Here is a 17338-nt window from a genome sequence, read left to right as displayed (position 1 = left end):
GAGTAGCAAATACTTTTTTCTTGTAATATACATTAGGCAAGTGTAGGAGGTACATTTTAAAAAACACACACATTAAAATTACATTTAAAACATTATCAAAAGATTATGATCATACAAATGCATTCTGTTCATACAAAGTACAATGTTTTATTAAATATAATTTAACAAAGTTGAACTGCAAAAATAAATCCCATTAGTGAATGATTCTATGCTGCAACTCATCGTAGGCTGACTACGGCTTTACGGAATGCAGGAGCAATCACATCTTGTGCAAAAAGTGCAGTGTAATGGGGAGGTATAATGGGGATAGTTTGTTTCACTTGGGAAGAAAATCCATATACTCTGCATCAGAGGCTTCTCTTAATTCTTAACCACTCTCATCCACAGTCCAAGAGTCTTCATCTCTTACCCGTAATCTTCATTAATTTATTTGTACAATTATGAGACATTACATTGTGGCTCAATGTGTATTTGTTAACAAATATAGACCTATTTGTTCCTTCCTTATAGGGTGAGCCCGAGTCCAACTCAGTTCTTCTTCTTTAGAGAGCCTTTGCTCTTAGAGTCTTTATGACTCAGGATCTTCAGCATCTTCATGGGCTTGAACTTTGCTCTTAACGTCTTCAGGTCTTTCCCGAGACTCTTTTTTTAAATCTGAAGAGGGAGAAATAATGATACCATGATCAAATTCTGAGAAATTAAGGAGTCTGAGGTGTAGTATTGAGGGAATAGGAATGAGAGTGTGAACAGACATGAGAAAACAGGAAAGACAACAACAAAATAAACACTCTAGGAAAATACTTTCCCCTCACCTTTCTTCTTGATCATGGAAAACAGAGCATCTTCTTCTTCTTCCCTGAAAAATACAAACCATTGGTAGGTATGAGCAAGAGCATCAATTATCTGCTTAATGAAATTTGTCTGAATCAATGGCCGTCGGTATTCATCTATGAGTGTTTCCTGCACCTTTGCCTGTCCTGATCCAAGCTGTTGATGATGTGGTTCCCCTGTTCAATGATGGTGACAAGCTCCTCCATCAACTGCTGGTCCCTATAACGGTCATCCTTACTCCACTCACACTCTGGGGGGGATGATGATTGAGGAGGAGATGAGGAGAGACAAACAATTAGATTAGTCAAATAACAACACATAACACATAATTAATAATAGCAGACTGATAATTGCTGAGGAGTAGTAAATACTGGAGGGAGGGTCATGTGAAGACTGGCCACTCACCCACTTTGTTGAGGAGACATCTCAGTTCATATTCCACGTCTGCCTGTCTCTCCTCTAAATTCTGTTGCTTGGCCCTTGGAGTGCACATACAAATACATCAGGTCCATTAATATTTAATTTACAACACCGTCCATATGTTGGGAATGATAAAAGAAGCAGAGATAATTAAGGTGTTATGAAGGTGCTGTCTTGCTTTGATATCATTTCAGGTCAGTGCACTTACATGTATACCAGCTCTGCGTCCCTGCGCACAAGCATGTGTTTCTCATGTATTAGAGTGAACCAGTCCACCAACATGTCCTCCTCTTCCTGGTCTGAAACAAACAGGTGGACGACACGAGTCTTCTCAATAACAATTCATCTGTAACAACACTTTATATGATAACTGAAAGAATGACTTGGATGTTAATAATAAGCACACTACAGACACGTGCAACTACAGACACTCTCCATTCTGGCAGTCTCTCAAGCTTCTCTCCATCTCCACCCCTCTCAGCTCCAGCCTGTCCATTCGTTTCTCCAGCTCCCCCAGCTCCACCTGCAGCTCCTCCACTGAGACATAGGTGTCTGTCTGCACCTCAGGAGACATGCATGTGTACTAGGGGACTGTTCTGATTGGGAGAAAACACTGGATAATGGGTTAATTCCATTACACTGAGATATCCTCTCACCTTCCTCTTGATGAGGGGAAAGCCATGTCCAGGGGCAGGCTTGGATTTGGGGAACTCAGAGGGGGAGACTTTACGATTAAAAGGGTTCTCCTTACATACCTGCTAAATTGGAGATTGAAGACATTTCTGTGAAATCCACAATTGTAATATTCAAGCACACACAGTCCAAGCAGCTATCTGGAGTAGGCTATAACCTACAGTATAGGGACGATGTTGTTATGCAGGAATCTTAGAAAAACATGTTGTCTTTTATGTTAACATGTTGGAAAATAGTTTCAGTCTGAAACTCACTTAACCTGATATCTTTGCATATATGTGTTGTGTAATACAAGCTTATATGTCCTGTATTTTGGGCAGGTTGAGCTGTGACATAGATATCAGTGGAGATATAAAGAGCAGCATTATACCTTACTGTGAGAGGGGGTGGGCACCTGGCCAGAGTCCCTCACTTCAGACACACTAGGGAGCGATGGGGGTCTGAGCAGGGAGGGACTGGCTGCTGCTCCATTGGTTGACAAGGTTGGTGGGGGGTGGCTTCGAGTACAGGCTGAACTAGTGGAGATTGCTGGCACAGACACACTTTTGGGCAAAGAGAGGCTCTGGGCTACATCTGATTTGCCAAGAGCACTTGGTGCTCCAGTTACACTGCATATGCTATCAGCTCCAGCTAAATTAGACACACTAAGTGAACCGGCAGAAGCTTCAGAAACACCATATGAACTAGCTTCTTCAGTTAAATTAGATATGTTAGGTGCACTAATTGCTCCAACTAAACCGCCTAACCCACTAGCTCCAGCTAGACCAAATACACTGTGTGATCTGGCTACTTCAGCTAGATTAGATACATCAAGGGAACTAGCAGCCTCAGCCAAGTAAGATGAACTTGTGGTTTTAGCTTCAGTCAAATTAGACAAACCAAGTGAACTAGCTGCTTTGGACAAGTTGGTTGATTCTCCAACTCCAACATCTGCTAAATTACATACATCAAGTGTGCCAGCTGCTTCAGCCATGTTAGCTATCACACCAACATCAGCTGACTCAGATATAGCAATTGAACAATTGCTTGAACTTCTGCTAAATTAGATACAGCAAGTGAGCATCCTGCTTCAGCTAAACTTTCTACATTTGGTGCATTAGCAATTTCAGGGAAATTTACTGCGTCATCCGCTCCAGCAATACTAGACTTGTCAACTTCTCTGGATGTGTCCTCTAAATGAGCTTGGCAATGTGAGCTGGCTACTTTAGCTAACTGACTGGTACCACACCATGTCTGGCTGGTTACCATTGAGGGCTGTGCTTGGCCTTCAGCACCACTCATTGTGTTCTCTTCCCCAGTGTAATCATCATCAGCCTCCTCATCCTCAAACTCCCCAAAGGGGTTGGGAGGGGGTTCTCTCGCTCTGTACCAACTGCCTCTGAGGGAGGTTATAGAGCCTGAGCGTGGGGGCTTGGGCATACTAGGGGGCGGGGCAGGGGGCAGCTTTGGCCAGGGCCCTGGCAGGACAAGCTCCAGCCACGGTGGGTCTTTGGGTTTACAGGGCCCACTGGGTTGGCCAAACCTGATGTCAAAAGTTAAAGAAATAAATAGCCATTAATTGGACAATTCTACTCAAAGTTACATAATGTGTTATGTCTGATACATAATGTGTTATGTCTGATACATAATGTGTTATGTCTGATACATAATGTGTTATGTCTGATACATAATGTGTTATGTCTGATACATAATGTGTTATGTCTGATACATAATGTGTTATGTCTGATACATAATGTGTTATGTCTGATACATAATGTGTTATGTCTGATACATAATGTGTTATGTCAAACTTACCTCCGAGAAGGATTGGGTAAAGTTTTATTATCAACTGTGTAACCTGCAGAGAGAGGGAGATGGACAGAGAAACATTTAGTGGATATGTTTGAAATGAGGAGAAGATGGGGAGTCTACACAGAATTGAGTGTACTGAAATATTCTGATAATAATGACATACTCTTCATACAGTCGTAAAGTGAGGTCAGAATTGAGAAGCTGGAGTGGGTGGCTTTGTCTTACTCACCAGAAACAAGGGGGCTGTCCATGGCTTTAGGTGGACGGGTTCTGGGTGCAGGACGAGGAGGGGTAGAGTCTAACACCCGCCTGGGTGCAGGAACTGGCCGTCCAGGGCTTGCAGAAGCCGAACCGCTGTCTGGTGTTACAGTGACAGTTTCTGTTGTCTGAATGGGCCGTGTCCCTGCTTCTTCAAGCTTTCCCTCTTCTACAGTGGGCTTTGGAGGACAGGGTGGCCTTGGCTTCTTAAGTGTGTCATGCCTTGTCTTTCTCTCACCTCCCTCTGTCTCTGTCTCTCCTCTTCCAGAAATAACTGTCTCACCTGAGTCTGTTTTTCTAATAAAATCAGAGAGATCAGGGGTTGTCTGTAAATCCACCTTGAGATAGTGTCACCTCCTGCTCATCTAATTTGGGCAGATTCTCTAATGATCCAGTTTGTTTACTGTATTCGGGGAGGGCATTTTGACTGGCTGTCAAGTGGTGGGTGCAGACCAAGGAGCCAACTGCACTCCCCTCTTTGTAAGACCCTGGTAAGAGAGTGCTGCTGCACACACTGCATCTGAAAGAGAAACACAGGATGACATGAGAGGGACACAAATCACAGATTATATTTCACTGTCTGCAGATAAGGATAAGCTAGCGTTGCCTTCTGAGCAGTGGTGTTACCTGAAGCAGCTGCGGTGGTAGAGTTTCCCCTCAGTGAGATGTCTCTGCACCAGGTGAACGTGCTTCATGCAGGAGGCACAAACGCTGCATGGCCTGCCACTGTTGGATGGCTCCTCTGTCCTTGACTGTTGAGCAGGGGAGGTCAGCCAATGGCAACAGTAAAGAGGAAGAAATGTGAGAATTTGGGATGAAAGAGGAGATTGAGATAAATACAAAATTCAAATAAAAATGGCTTCATAACAACTTTATTACATTACCTTGGCAGGCTGCAGACCTCCAAGAGAGTCAGGTTGTGTCTGGGAGTGACTGGAGCACTCTGCGACATATGGCGTCTTCAAACTGGCTGGACCGGCTGCTTAGTAAAAATGAACACTTTGAATACACACACATTTGACAAACAAAGACAGGTGGGACCAACCATGTGCTGTTTTGACTATGACACAATTTAGCCACACACCATGAGACTTCTTGTTGAAGCAGTGGTGGTAATGGGAGAGGTAAGTGATGACACTTAGCCGGTCTGGCACCTCTGTGGACACCATGTCCTTAGCATCCAGCAATGCAGGGATGCCCAGCTTTGACTGTGCGACCTCAAATGCCTGGTAGGAGACAGGGATCAATAATGAAAAACGGCAGACAGTTAGAACAATATAAACAGATGTAGTGCAATGTATGAACATAAATGTGCATTGAGACAGTTATGCATGTAAAACATAATTATGTAAAACTCACCAGATGGTTGTTTTCATAAACATTCTTTGGAGAGGGAGTTGAAGTCTCTGGAGCAAAATCAGAATAGTACTATGTGATACAAATGATGGGCCCTCACAGACCCCTTAATAATAATTTGACCAACAACATTGGGATGTAATGAAGAGGGGACTGGGTATTTTATTAGGATCCCCATTAGCTGCTGCTATCTTCCTGGGGTCCACGCAAAACATGAAATATTATACAATACAGAACATTAATAGACAAGAACAACTCAAGGGGTGGCAGCGTAGCCAAGTGGTTAGAGCATTGGACTAGTAACCAGAAGGTTGCAAGTTCAAACCCCCGAGCTGACAAGGTACAAATCTGTCATTCTCCCCCTGAACAGGCAGTTAACCCACTGTTCCTAGGCCGTCATTGAAAATAAGAATTTGTTCTTAAGTGACTTGCCAGGTTAAATGAAAAGGACAGAACTATGTAAAATGTCACACACAGCCTACATACACAACATCTACGTCAAATAGAGGAGAGGTGTTGCTTTATCTGTTGTTGTTTTTTAAAAACAGGTTTGCTGTTCACTTGAACAATCTGTGATGGAAGGACATTTCATTCTCCCATGCAATCGTGGCACTATATAATACTGTACGTATTCTTGAATATGTTATGGATTTGGGGACTGTGAAAAGACCCCTCCCTGGTGGCATGTCTGGTGGGGTAAGTGTGTGTGTAAGTCAACTATGTAAACAATTTGTAATTTTCAACACAATGTTTCTTATGAATACAAGAAAGTGTCTCTCCTCTTCTTATAGCCAAGAGAGACTGCCAGTCTACAGTTTAGAGCAAGATGTGCTGCTCTGTTCTGGGCCAGCTGCAGTTTTTCTAGGTCCTTCTTTGCAGAACCTGACCATATTTTTTATTTTACCTTTATTTAACCAGGTAGGCAAGTTGAGAACAAGTTCTCATTTATATGACTGGGCAATAATCAAGATAAGATAAAACTAGAGCCTGCAGGACTTGCTATGTGGAGTGTGGTGTAAAAATGCAGAACATCTCTTTATTACAGACAGACCTCTCCCCACCTTCTCAACCATTGAATCAATATGTTTTGACCATGACAGTTTACAATCCAAGGTAACTCCAAGTAATTGAGTCCCTTCAACTTGCTCAACAACCACATTATTCATTATCAGATTCAGCTGAGGTCTAGAATTTATGGAGTGATTTGTACCAGATACAATGCTCTTAGTTTTAGAGATGTTCCGGACTAGTTTATAACTGGCCAACCATTCTAAAACTGACTGCAAATCTCTGTTCAGGGTTCCAGTGATTTCACTAGCTGCGGTTGCTGACGCATGAAGGGTCAGGCTTTGTTTAATGCCAGTGACAGATCATTAGTAAAAATAGAAAAAAGTACAGGGCCAAGAGAGCTGCCCTGCGGCACACCACACATTACATGTTTAACATTAGAGACATTTCCATTTAAGAATGGAGGGGGGAGAGGAAAAGATAGAGAGGAAGATTAAGAGTTAAGTTGGAGCTTAGGCCATGCTGTGGTTCCATGTATCAGGGCAGACAAATCCACTGTGACAGGATTCAGGTCCATGCTACAGCTACAGATTAGAGTTTGCCAGCCGCTCTGGATCAGCCTAAGGACAGGCAGGAACTGAGTCCGACTGTGCGTCCGTCCTATAGGCCTACTATCAACAATGTACTCACATACAACACACTGACTGGGGCAGAGCTACAGAGGTAGGATTATGTGGGAGACTGGGTGCCAGTGATGGCCCACAGTAGTGGAGAGGATGGGGAAGCTCACAAGAGAGTTCACATTCCTATTCTAATTTATTTTATATACTTACATCAAATCAGGTCGGTGTTTATGGATAATAGCACAAAACGCCAATCCATCTCTGAATGAAGAAGACATGGTCCTTATCTCCACATTGGGGTAATTTTCGCATTTTATGCCACACCATTCTTGTAAAGCGTTCAATGTCCCCATGATAGAATTTCATTCTCCCATGTTAAATTGAGAAAGTCAACAACCACTTCAACCTCAACCTGTCAGATCCTGGACATTCAAAACTGTTTAGCACACCCACTAGCTACGTTAGCTTGTTGGTTATATTTTGTCGACCAAGTCAAACTAAATTCAACATTGTTTTTACTGAGAAAACCTATGTGACGTCACTGTAACTTGCTTCCAATGTGTTGTTCCCCAAAAGTCTCTAATCTCAGCGAAGTAGATCCTTGAAGTAGAAAATAGCGAGCAACCTCCACTTTCGCTGTAAAATGTTGATACAACAATTAATCTCTTCACTCAAGTATTTTTTTCGTTCGAATCACTTTTGGGTTACATTTTAATAAATGTGTTACGTTGTTTAGCGATCGTGGCTTTCCGAGATAATGTACTATCCCGAAGAGTTGATCACACAGAATAAACACCAAAACAAACCCGTTACTGTACTACACCGTAACTGCAATGTCTACACACATGTACAGCAGTACACCGTTGTGCCGCTAGAGGGTAGAGAAAACCGGGAGAAATCTGAAACTGCTTGCACTGTCTGCACAGGTTTGCAATAAACAACTACAGTATGATCGAGAAGGTTCATTAGAAAGTATGATAACCTTTTTTCTGTGTTATATATTCTTATGCTCCAGTGCAAGCTGCCATCGTGTCCATCATCTACCCATCACTGTTGGGGAGGTGAGAAAGGGGGCTCTCAAAGTTGTTCCTCGCGAGACACGTTCATGGTAAAGAGAATTCCCGTAGTGATGGCGGCGCCGCCTGACACGGGCAGTTTGGAGGCACGTATCAGTAAGTCTTTAAAAAAAAGTTATTTAGGTTGTATAGAGAGCTATTGGAGCATGCATCCTTGGAAAAATAACCGTGTTGCAGTCGACCGAGATGACAGTTTAAGCAAAATCAAGGTGCAAATTGAGAGGGACTGTAACGTTAGACCTCTCATAAACGGCAAGCTAGCCAGCTGTAAAGCTAACGTGAGCTAACTAGCTATCCAGATGGTTCTGGGAATCTATCTAGACTAGAGAGAATCATCAAACTCTTGCTAGATACGGGAACCAGCAAGCCACCTATCGTGAATTCATATCCTGCCAGTGACGTTACGCTTAACTATGTGACAGTGTGCTGTCAAATGCAGGAAGCCTAGCTCACTCGGTCAGTGGGAGAACTGGAGTTGGAGTCCCTTACAAAGTCGTGTCCAAAGTACTGTTGGAAGGCTAAAGTACTTGCTATTATCTGTTTTCAAAACAGTTCTGCAACAGAATTGATTGATGTTCATCTCCATTTTTGACAGTTCCCTGAATTAAACATGGATATGTGTCACTATCGAAAAATATTCAGATGAACCTTTACTTCCCCTTTTCTAATTTCCTTAATTCTCCCATTAGACAAGGCCACGAACCCACTAAACAGAGATACAGATTGGGACAGCATCCAGGCCTTCTGTGACCAGCTCAACAATGATTTGGAGGGGTATGTCAGTGTCTCATGACATGTACACGTCTTAGCTGTACTGAGTACATGCTTGTTACTTAAAGCGGCAATATGGAACTTTTTGGGCTATGTTCAAATTCACATAGGAATGTGAGTTCTAGATCAGTCATTCTCATTGAAAACAAGTCTAAGAAGCGGTAGATTTGTTCTTTGTGTGATATTTCTATGCGTCCCATTCCTAATTTTCATTTTTGCGTCTTACTTTTGGTTTTGCACACCAGCTTCATACAGCTGAAAATACTGTATTTGTAGTTATTTATAATATATTTAAGAGGTTTAGATGGTACAATGATTCTCTACACTATACATTGCTTGTTTTACCACACAAACTGAAATTAGGTAAACTATTAGAATTTTTGCAACCAGGAAATGGGGGAGCGATTTCTTCATATTCCACATTTTAAGATTTCTGATACTGACCCTGTGCTGACATCTGTGTCATTCAATAAAAAAACATGGGGTTGTCTAGAGTAGAGGGAGAGGTACAATTGCATGTCATACAATAGTCAATGGTAGATAGATTTGCTGCCAAATTCAGCCACATCAAACTCTTTATGTTCCATTTCAGACCCCAGCTGGCCACCAGGCTACTGGCTCACAAGATCCAATCCCCTCAGGAGTGGGAGGCCATGCAGGCACTCGTGGTGAGTTAAGTGATGGCAGTGTGTTGTAATAGGAATCATAGCCAATACAATTGACAGCCTTCTGTCTAGTGTGTGTGCCTACATTCATATTGAATAACTTAATTGTTTGACTCACTTGTAATGTGTGTACAACCAGGTGCTGGAGACGTGCATGAAGAGCTGTGGGGAAAGGTTCCACAGTGAGGTGGGCAAGTTTCGCTTCCTCAACGAGCTCATCAAAGTGGTCTCTCCAAAGGTAATGATTGTCTCTGTCTGTGCCTTTCACTGAGCAAGTCTGTTAAAATTGGATAAGCTCTCACTCCGCATGCTCCTGCTCTCTCCCTCAGTACCTCGGCAGCCGGGCTCCAGAGCCAGTGAAGAAGAAGGTGTTGGAGCTCATCTATAGTTGGACACTGGGGCTGCCTGACGAGGCAAAAATCGCTGATGCCTACGAGATGCTTAAAAAACATGGTGAGCTGTTCTACACTTGGTGACTTCAGTGTATCTATGATAGTGATGAACACACAGTTGTTGTTAATGTTTTTTTTTTAAACAGGCATTGTCAAACAGGACCCAGTTCTTCCAGCTGACAAACTCCTCCTGCTTCCACCTCCCAGACCAAAAAATGCCATATTTGAGGATGAGGAGAAGTCAAAGGTAAGGCATTGTTAAACAAAAGAAACATACTATTTTGTTTCGTCAAATTTTGCATTACAAATGTGATTCACCATGCATTCTCCACTCCATTTACCAGCCCTCTCCCTTACTTTAAATTCTTCCTCCTCCCTGGTGTCTTGGTAGACACTGACTCGCCTGTTGAACAGCACTCAACCTGAGGACCTGAAAGCAGCCAACAAACTGATCCAGGAAATGGTGCAGGAGGTACAGTCTCTTTTCTCAAGCTCGCCTAAATGTATGAATAATGTAGATCTATAGGCTGTTTCATTACAGTAATACAGAGATGTACATCACATCGCACAGTGTGAACTGTATTATCTGGTCTGTGTGTGTGTTAGTATGGGAAAGTGAATGCCTAAGTGCTTTAGTACTATACTGTCATGTACGGGGACTGAGTGAGAAAGGGGTGGTCTCCTTGTCAGAATCATTCAGTGCTTTCATGACTCCTTTAATTTAGGGACAACGGATACATTTCTTCCCCCTCCTCCCTCCCTGGTTTCTTCTTCCTGACCTGTGTGTGTGTCTCAGGACCAGAAGCGGGCGGAGAAGTTGTCCAAGCGTGTGAACGCCATCCAGGATGTGAATGAGAGTGTCAGCCTACTGACTCAGCTGCTGGAGGACTATGACCGGACCACCAACCCACAGAGCAATGCAGAGCTCATCCAGGTCTGTGGAACCTTTACACAAGCCAGAGACACCTCCCACAGTGCCATAACGGCATCACCTATATATGATGTATACAAAGCACTGCATGCAGATACAGACATTTGATAGTGTGTATTTGTGTGTTTAGGACTTGTACCAGCACTGTGAGAAGATGAGACCCACATTGTTCAGACTGGCCAGTGATACAGAGGACAATGATGAGGCTCTGGGTGAGGTTTTAGACACTCCTCAATGTGTTTAAGTGTATGGTACACAGAGAGAGAAGAATATGTGGGTGACAATATACAGTATATTACAATTGTGTGTGTGTGTGTGTGTGTGTGGGGGCGGGCAGCGGAGATCCTCCAGGCCAACGACAGCCTGACTCAGGTCATCAACCTGTATAGGCAGCAGGTGAAGGGAGAGGTGGTGAACGGGAACAACTCAGCTAATACACAAAGGCTCACAGGTGAGCAACAATGGGTCAATGACACATGCATGGATAGGGTCACATGACACAAGCTTGGTAGTAGGGGACTAGAGTATATGATTACATGCATGGGCTAAAGATTTCCTCTCACTGTAATACTTATCTCCTCCAGGAAGTAGTGTGGCGCTACTTGATCTATCGGGATTGGACACATCACCTCCGTCACCAGAATTCCCCACTCCAACAGACAGCCTAAATGCTCCCTCCCAGGAGATGGGCATCAGTCTCCTTGATGATGAGCTAATGTCACTGGGTAAGTCTTCCAAGACCTCTGCTACTTCCATGTTGTGTGTGTTAATTGTGGGTAACTTTGTGCCTATCTTTCCTAGGTTTGAGTGAGGGGACCCCCCACACCTCCAACCCGGCCTCCCAACCTGAGGACTCTACCACCTGGGACTCTTTCCAGGTGAGGGGAGAACTGAGCACTTCACACAGGGAGACATGATGCGAGACAATGCATAATATTAACAGGTAACACCAAATCCATTATTGAGTCCCTTTTTAGCTTCTCTACTAAGAGAATTCTCTTCGACTATAATCACACTCGTGTACAACAACCCCCCCCAAGCAGACACCCTGACGGCCCTGAAAGAACTTCATTGGACTCTATGTAAACTGGAAACCACATATCCTTAGGCTGCATTTATTGTAGCTGGGGATTTTAACAAGGCTAATCTGAAAACAAGGTTCGTCGGATGTTGAATGCGTGACCCGGGCTGGAAAAATTCTGGATCATTGTTACTCTAACTTTCTCAACACATACAAAGCCATCCCTCGCCCTCCTTTTGGCAAATCTGACCACGACTCCATTTTGTTTCTCCCAGCCTATAGACAGAAACTAAAACAAGAAACGCCCGTGCTCAGGTCTGTTCAACGCTGGTCCGATCAATCTGATTCCACGCTTCAAGATTGCTTCGATCACGAGGACTGGGATATGTTCCGGATAGCGTCGAACAACAACATTGATGTATACGCTGATTCGGTGAGCGAGTTTATTAGCAAGTACATCGGTGATGTTGTACCCACGGTGACTATTAAAACCTTCCCCAACCAGAAACCGTGGATTGATGGCAGCATTCCCGCAAAACTGAAAGCGCGAACCACTGCTTTTAATCAGGGCAAGGCAACCGGAAACATGACCCGAATACAAACAGTGTAGCTATTCCCTCCGCAAGGCAATCAAACAAGATAAGCATCAGTATAGAGACAAAGTAGAGTCGCAATTCCAACGGCTCAGACACGAGCCGTATGTGGGAGGGTCTACAGTCAATCACAGACTACAAAAAGAAAACCAGCCCTGTCGCGGACCCCGATGTCTTGCTCCCAGACAAATTAAACAACTTCTTTGCTCGCTTTGAGGACAATACAGTGCCACTGACACGGCCCGCTACCAAAGCCTGTGTTCTCTGCTTTTCCGTAGCCAACGTGAGTAAAACATTTAAACGTGTTAACCCTTGCAAGGCTGCCGGCCCAGACGGCATCCCTAGCCGCGTCCTCAAGCATGCGCATACCAGCTGGCTGGTGTGTTTTACGGACATATTCAATCAATCCCTATCCCAGTCTGCTGTTCCCACATGCTTCAAGAGGGCCACCATTGTTTCTGTTCCCAAGAAAGCTAAGGTAACTGCGCTAAATGACTGTCGCCCCGTAGCACTCACTTCCGTCATCATGATGTGCTTTGAGAGACTAGTCAAGGATCATATCACCTCCACCCTAGACCCACTCCAATTTGCTTACTGCCCCAATAGGTCCACAGACGATACAATCGCAATCACACTGCACACGGCCCTAACCCATCTCGACAAGAGGAATACCTATGTAAGAATGCTGTTCATCGACTACAGCTCAGCATTTAATGCCATAGTACCCTCCAAACTCGTCATTAAGCTCGAGACCCCGCCCTGTGCAACTGGGTCCTGGACTTTCTGATGGGCCGCCCCCAGGTGGTGAGGATAGAAAACATCTCCACCCCGCTGATCCTCAACACTGGGACCCCAAAGGATGCGTTCTCAGCCCTCTCCTGTGCTCCCTGTTCACCCATGACTGCGTGGCCATGCACACCTTCAACTCAATTATCAAGTGTGCAGATGACATTACAGTGGTAGGCTTGATTACCAACAATGACAAGACAGCCTACAGGGAGGAAGTGAGGGCCCTCAGAGTGGTGTCAGGAAAATAACTTCTCACTCAACGTCAACAAAACAAAGGAGATGATCGTGGACTTCAGGAAACAGCAGAGGGAACAGCCCCCTATCCACATCGCCGAGACAGTAGTGGAGAAGGTGGATTTAAAAAAAAAACTTAAATGGTCCACCCACACAGACGGCGTGGTGAAGAAGGCGCAAGAGCGCCTCTTTAACCTAAGGAGGCAGAAGAAATTTAGCTTGTCACCAAAAACACTCACATACTTTTACAGATGCACAATCGAGACCATACTGTTGGGCTGTATCACCACTTGGTACGGAAACTGCTCCGCCCACAACCGCAAGGCTCTCCAGAGGGTAGTGAGGTCTGCACAACGCATCACTGGAGACAAACTACCTGCCCTACAGGAAGGCCAAAAAGATCATCAAGGACATCATCAAGGACAACAACCACCCGAGCCACTGCCTGTTTACCCCGCTATCATCCAGAAGGCGAGGTCAGTACAGGTGCATCAAAGCTGGGACCAAGAGATTGAAAAACAGCTTCTATCTCAAGGCCATCGGACTGTTAAACAGCCATCACTAACATTGAGTGGCTGCTGCCAACATACTGACTCTAGCCACTTTAATCATAAAAAATTGGATGTAATAAATGTATCACTATTCACTTTACACAATGCCACTTTATATAATGTTTACAAACCCTACATTACTCACCTCATATGTACATACTGTACTCTATACCATCTACTGCCTATGCCGTTCGGCCATCACTCATTCATATATTTTTATGTACATATTCTTATTCATTCCTTTACACTTGTGTGTGTGTGTGTATAAGGTAGTTGTTGTGACATTTTTAGGTTAGATTACTTGTTAGATATTACTGCATGGTCGGAACTAGAAGCACAAGCATTTTGCTACATTCGCATTAACATCTGCCAGCCATGTGTATGTGACAATACGATTTGATTGCCATTACTTAGGCAGGTTCATGATTTATACCTTAACAAGTGTCACGTCTGTGTCTTACACATGGTGTCACTTTCTTTGCTACAGTCTTCCGACAGTGTGGATATTCTTGATATCCCAGCTGCGCCTAGTGTACTACTGAGTCCAGATCCACTCCCGTACACCCAGCCTCTTTCTACTGGAGCGATGTCTGGAAGCTCAGCCTTAGATGAGTTGGATCTGCTGGGGAAGACGCTGCTGCAGCAGTCCCTACCTCCAGAGGGCCTGCAGGTCAAATGGTAACTAACCCTTGACTATGGGAGGGTTTTACACCGCAGGTGATGTTTGTGTCAAGTATTCGTGTTAGTCTGCCAGTTATGTTGCTTAGTACAGTATTGATGGACCACTGTGTTCATTATAATTTGAAGTCACTCCAAGTGCTGTAGAAGCAAAACAATATATGAAGAAGCAAAATCATATATGAAGGATCATGGGGTGCTGACCATGCCAACTTGTTAGAACAACATGACAGACACTCAGCAACATTATTCAACCTTTTATGTAGTACCTTTATCTATTTTCAGGGACAAGCCTCCGTTCAAACCTACTCTACGAGATCTCCAGAACAAATCTGGAACTAATCCAAGTCTTATCCCGGCCTTCTCCCCTGAGCACCCGGTGGCTCTCCTCGGTGATAGGTTGTTGGACTCCTCTCCGGTTCACACAGTCATTCCCCCTATAGAAATGACCCTGACAGATGTTTTTGTGCCGCTTGAGTCCATTAAGCCCAGTAAGTATCTATAATATTTGTATTATCTACTTGCTATGCTAATAGTGCATCACATTTGAACAGTGTTTTAAACTCTTTGTTGTAACCAGGCAGCCTGTTGCCTGTGACGGTGTTTGATAGCCACAGTTTGCGGGTGCTCTTCCACTTTGCACGTGACTCTCTGCCCTCTCTTGCTGATGTGCTGGTGGTGATCATCTCCATGCTCTCCTCTGCCCCGGTTCCAGTCAGCAACATCCTCTTCCAGGCCTTTGTCCCTGACGTAAGACCTCTTCTCTCTTAACATGCCTTTTTCACCTTCAGTTCCATGATCAGTGTTGGGTTGACATCATGACCTCTGTCCTCTGTTGTAGACAATGAGAGTGAAGCTACAGCCCCCATCAGAAACCGAGCTTCCAGCCTTCAACCCAATCCTCCCACCTGCTGCCATCACACAGATCCTGCTGCTGGCCAACCCTCACAAGGTACTAGACTGTGTAGACATTCATTTAAGGCCTGTTATGTACCTGTGGCATCCCCAACATTTTCTTGTAATTATAAACTATGAAGCCAAATAGATTTCTGCAACCCTCAATTCTCTTTTCCAGGAGAAGGTGCAGTTGCAATACAAGCTAAACTTCACGCTAGGAGAGGAAGACCATGATGAAAGAGGAGTTGTAGCACAGTTTCCACCTTCAGACACATGGGGCAATCTTTAACATTCAACAGATTGACAAGATTTGGCATCTCACTCAGACACGGCATAAACCTTTATAAAAATGCTTCTATTTCTATTGATTACCTTGCTTAGCCAATCACAACGGTGTGTTTGCTTTATGCTTTGGAGGAATGTCCTCTGTACAGCTTTACAGAACTTTATTTGGCTGCTTTCAAACATACACTGTCTGCTGTGCAATAGTACTGTCACAGCCATGTCTTGTTTTTAACAAATAAGTTGTCCTTCATTCATCGAATTTACACTGTTTCTCCTTTCATGCAATGGGCCTTTTGGGAGGTTTTGGGGAAGGCTCATCTTTTATCTTTGAGTCTTTGTTTTTTATATAGCTGTTGAATGCCCTGCTGAATTACGGTTGACGGTGCGTTTACCCTACCATGCGCCCAGGTTTGCTTACTGTGATAATGAAGGATCATTCTTCCTCTCCTTCTGCACGGAGAATGGTTTGCCTGATATCCTTGCCATGTAGAATTAGACATTCTAACACTGAAGTCCTATTTAATCTGCCATTTGTGCCTATTTAAGGATTGTTTTCACTATCAAGTCCCTTGAGGGTTTGTTGGTTTTACCTGTTACTCGTTTGATCCATAAATCTTTTCAGACATTGAGTTTGGGTATGAGTCTTTTACTCCTCGCTGCTTCATAGATTATCTGTTTTAAAGATGAAGGATTCAGCAAGACAACTTGACAAACACTCTTTCCTCAAAGCCTCGAGTCTCCCAAGCACATTCCACCAGGCATCTCCAATACAACTCATGTACATTTGCAAAGTTATTTTTCTTGGGGTTTAAACTGTTCTTGTCATTAAGATGTAGGAGTCTGACAATCTTAACCAAGTTCATTCACACAATGGTAGTTTTAAGAGCACTAGTTGGAGTACAGAAACAAAATGTTAAGACACACATTCAAAAGCTTTATTGAAACTTGAAAAACAAAACCAGACAGTAAAAATGTGATTTTACAGGTCGGTCTTGTCTACATACTAGAATGATTCAACTACAGGTGGAAAGGACAGAGCAGCAGCCAAGCACAAACCGATACACCCCTACACTAGGAAGAAACAAGCATGTGTGACTGGTTTACAGAGTTCAATAGAGAAACAATATCCCAAGACCATGAAACAGAAATGAAATATAGTTCAGCTACAGAGGGGTTGGAATGATCCCACAAAATAAACAATTAAAATGTAACCTACATAAGAAGTCGAATAACTACCTCATGACAGGAAATGTCTATCCATATTTCAAAATACTGTCCTGGAACTGAATTACTGACCACCTTTAACAGAGAAATTCTAAATGGGAAAATAATCACTTACGTACAAACTAATTAAAGCTGAAAAACCAAAAGCTCAATATCTGAATGAGCTGAGAAAAAAAGTTTTAGAGAAATGGTAGCACCTGCCTCATACACCGAAAAGCAAAAATAGCACATTAGTTAACTATACTAAGATT

General features: G+C 43.6%; 2 protein-coding genes across 8 annotated transcripts; one reads left to right on the top strand and one right to left on the bottom strand.

Annotated features, from left to right (window-relative positions):
* Positions 1-122: 122 nt before the first annotated feature.
* On the bottom strand, positions 123-8076 carry LOC109884389 (MICAL-like protein 1). Of its 5 annotated transcripts, none has more exons than XM_031827588.1 (15): positions 7963-8076; positions 5353-5399; positions 5078-5219; positions 4878-4972; positions 4621-4745; positions 3965-4513; positions 3739-3781; positions 2315-3466; positions 1908-2009; positions 1681-1807; positions 1460-1550; positions 1237-1310; positions 967-1081; positions 813-856; positions 123-654 (listed from the first exon to the last, which is right to left on the bottom strand). In XM_031827588.1, the coding sequence occupies exons 8-15, from the start codon at positions 2915-2917 to the stop codon at positions 569-571; spliced, it is 1242 nt and encodes a 413-aa protein (XP_031683448.1). In that variant the 5' UTR covers positions 2918-3466; positions 3739-3781; positions 3965-4513; positions 4621-4745; positions 4878-4972; positions 5078-5219; positions 5353-5399; positions 7963-8076; the 3' UTR covers positions 123-568. The 5 variants fall into 5 exon arrangements, 4 of the variants coding, with proteins under 4 accessions (XP_031683448.1, XP_031683447.1, XP_031683449.1 ...); XM_031827587.1 differs by lacking the exon at positions 7963-8076 and adding an exon at positions 7191-7876; XM_031827589.1 differs by lacking the exon at positions 7963-8076 and adding an exon at positions 7191-7876 and having other exon boundaries at positions 1908-2006.
* LOC109884382 (ADP-ribosylation factor-binding protein GGA1) lies at positions 7839-16492 on the top strand. 3 transcript variants are annotated; one of them, XM_031827584.1, is made up of 18 exons: positions 7839-7906; positions 7996-8152; positions 8746-8830; positions 9420-9495; positions 9632-9730; positions 9822-9945; positions 10031-10131; positions 10276-10356; positions 10681-10818; positions 10946-11027; positions 11153-11266; positions 11400-11540; positions 11617-11693; positions 14491-14681; positions 14967-15172; positions 15262-15431; positions 15523-15633; positions 15757-16492. In XM_031827584.1, exons 2-18 carry the CDS (start codon positions 8086-8088, stop codon positions 15865-15867), a joined length of 1974 nt encoding a protein of 657 aa, XP_031683444.1. In that variant the 5' UTR covers positions 7839-7906; positions 7996-8085; the 3' UTR covers positions 15868-16492. The 3 variants fall into 3 exon arrangements, with proteins under 3 accessions (XP_031683444.1, XP_031683446.1, XP_031683445.1); XM_031827586.1 differs by having other exon boundaries at positions 7857-8152; XM_031827585.1 differs by lacking the exon at positions 7839-7906 and having other exon boundaries at positions 7938-8041.
* Positions 16493-17338: the final 846 nt, after the last annotated feature.

Source organism: Oncorhynchus kisutch, linkage group LG6 (assembly GCF_002021735.2).
Source record: "Oncorhynchus kisutch isolate 150728-3 linkage group LG6, Okis_V2, whole genome shotgun sequence".
Taxonomy (NCBI): Eukaryota; Metazoa; Chordata; class Actinopteri; order Salmoniformes; family Salmonidae; genus Oncorhynchus; species Oncorhynchus kisutch.
The sequence above is the reverse complement of the archived record's forward strand: the minus strand, read 5'-3'. Positions and strand labels throughout refer to the sequence as shown.

What these genes read in the sequence shown, in the direction of transcription:
- LOC109884389 (XM_031827588.1), bottom strand. Translation starts at nt 2,917, where the DNA reads ATGGCTGAAGCAGCTGGCACACTTGATGTATGTAATTTAGCAGATGTT. An exon ending in TTGGATCAGGACAGGCAAAG is followed by an intron (nt 857 to 966) that starts GTGCAGGAAACA and finishes TGTATTTTTCAG; the next exon opens with GGAAGAAGAAGAAGATGCTC. An exon ending in TTCCATGATCAAGAAGAAAG is followed by an intron (nt 655 to 812) that starts GTGAGGGGAAAG and finishes CTCCCTCTTCAG; the next exon opens with ATTTAAAAAAAGAGTCTCGG.
- LOC109884382 (XM_031827586.1), top strand. Translation starts at nt 7,987, where the DNA reads ATGCTCCAGTGCAAGCTGCCATCGTGTCCATCATCTACCCATCACTGT. An exon ending in TCAAAGTGGTCTCTCCAAAG is followed by an intron (nt 9,731 to 9,821) that starts GTAATGATTGTC and finishes TCTCTCCCTCAG; the next exon opens with TACCTCGGCAGCCGGGCTCC. An exon ending in GAGGGCCTGCAGGTCAAATG is followed by an intron (nt 14,682 to 14,966) that starts GTAACTAACCCT and finishes ATCTATTTTCAG; the next exon opens with GGACAAGCCTCCGTTCAAAC.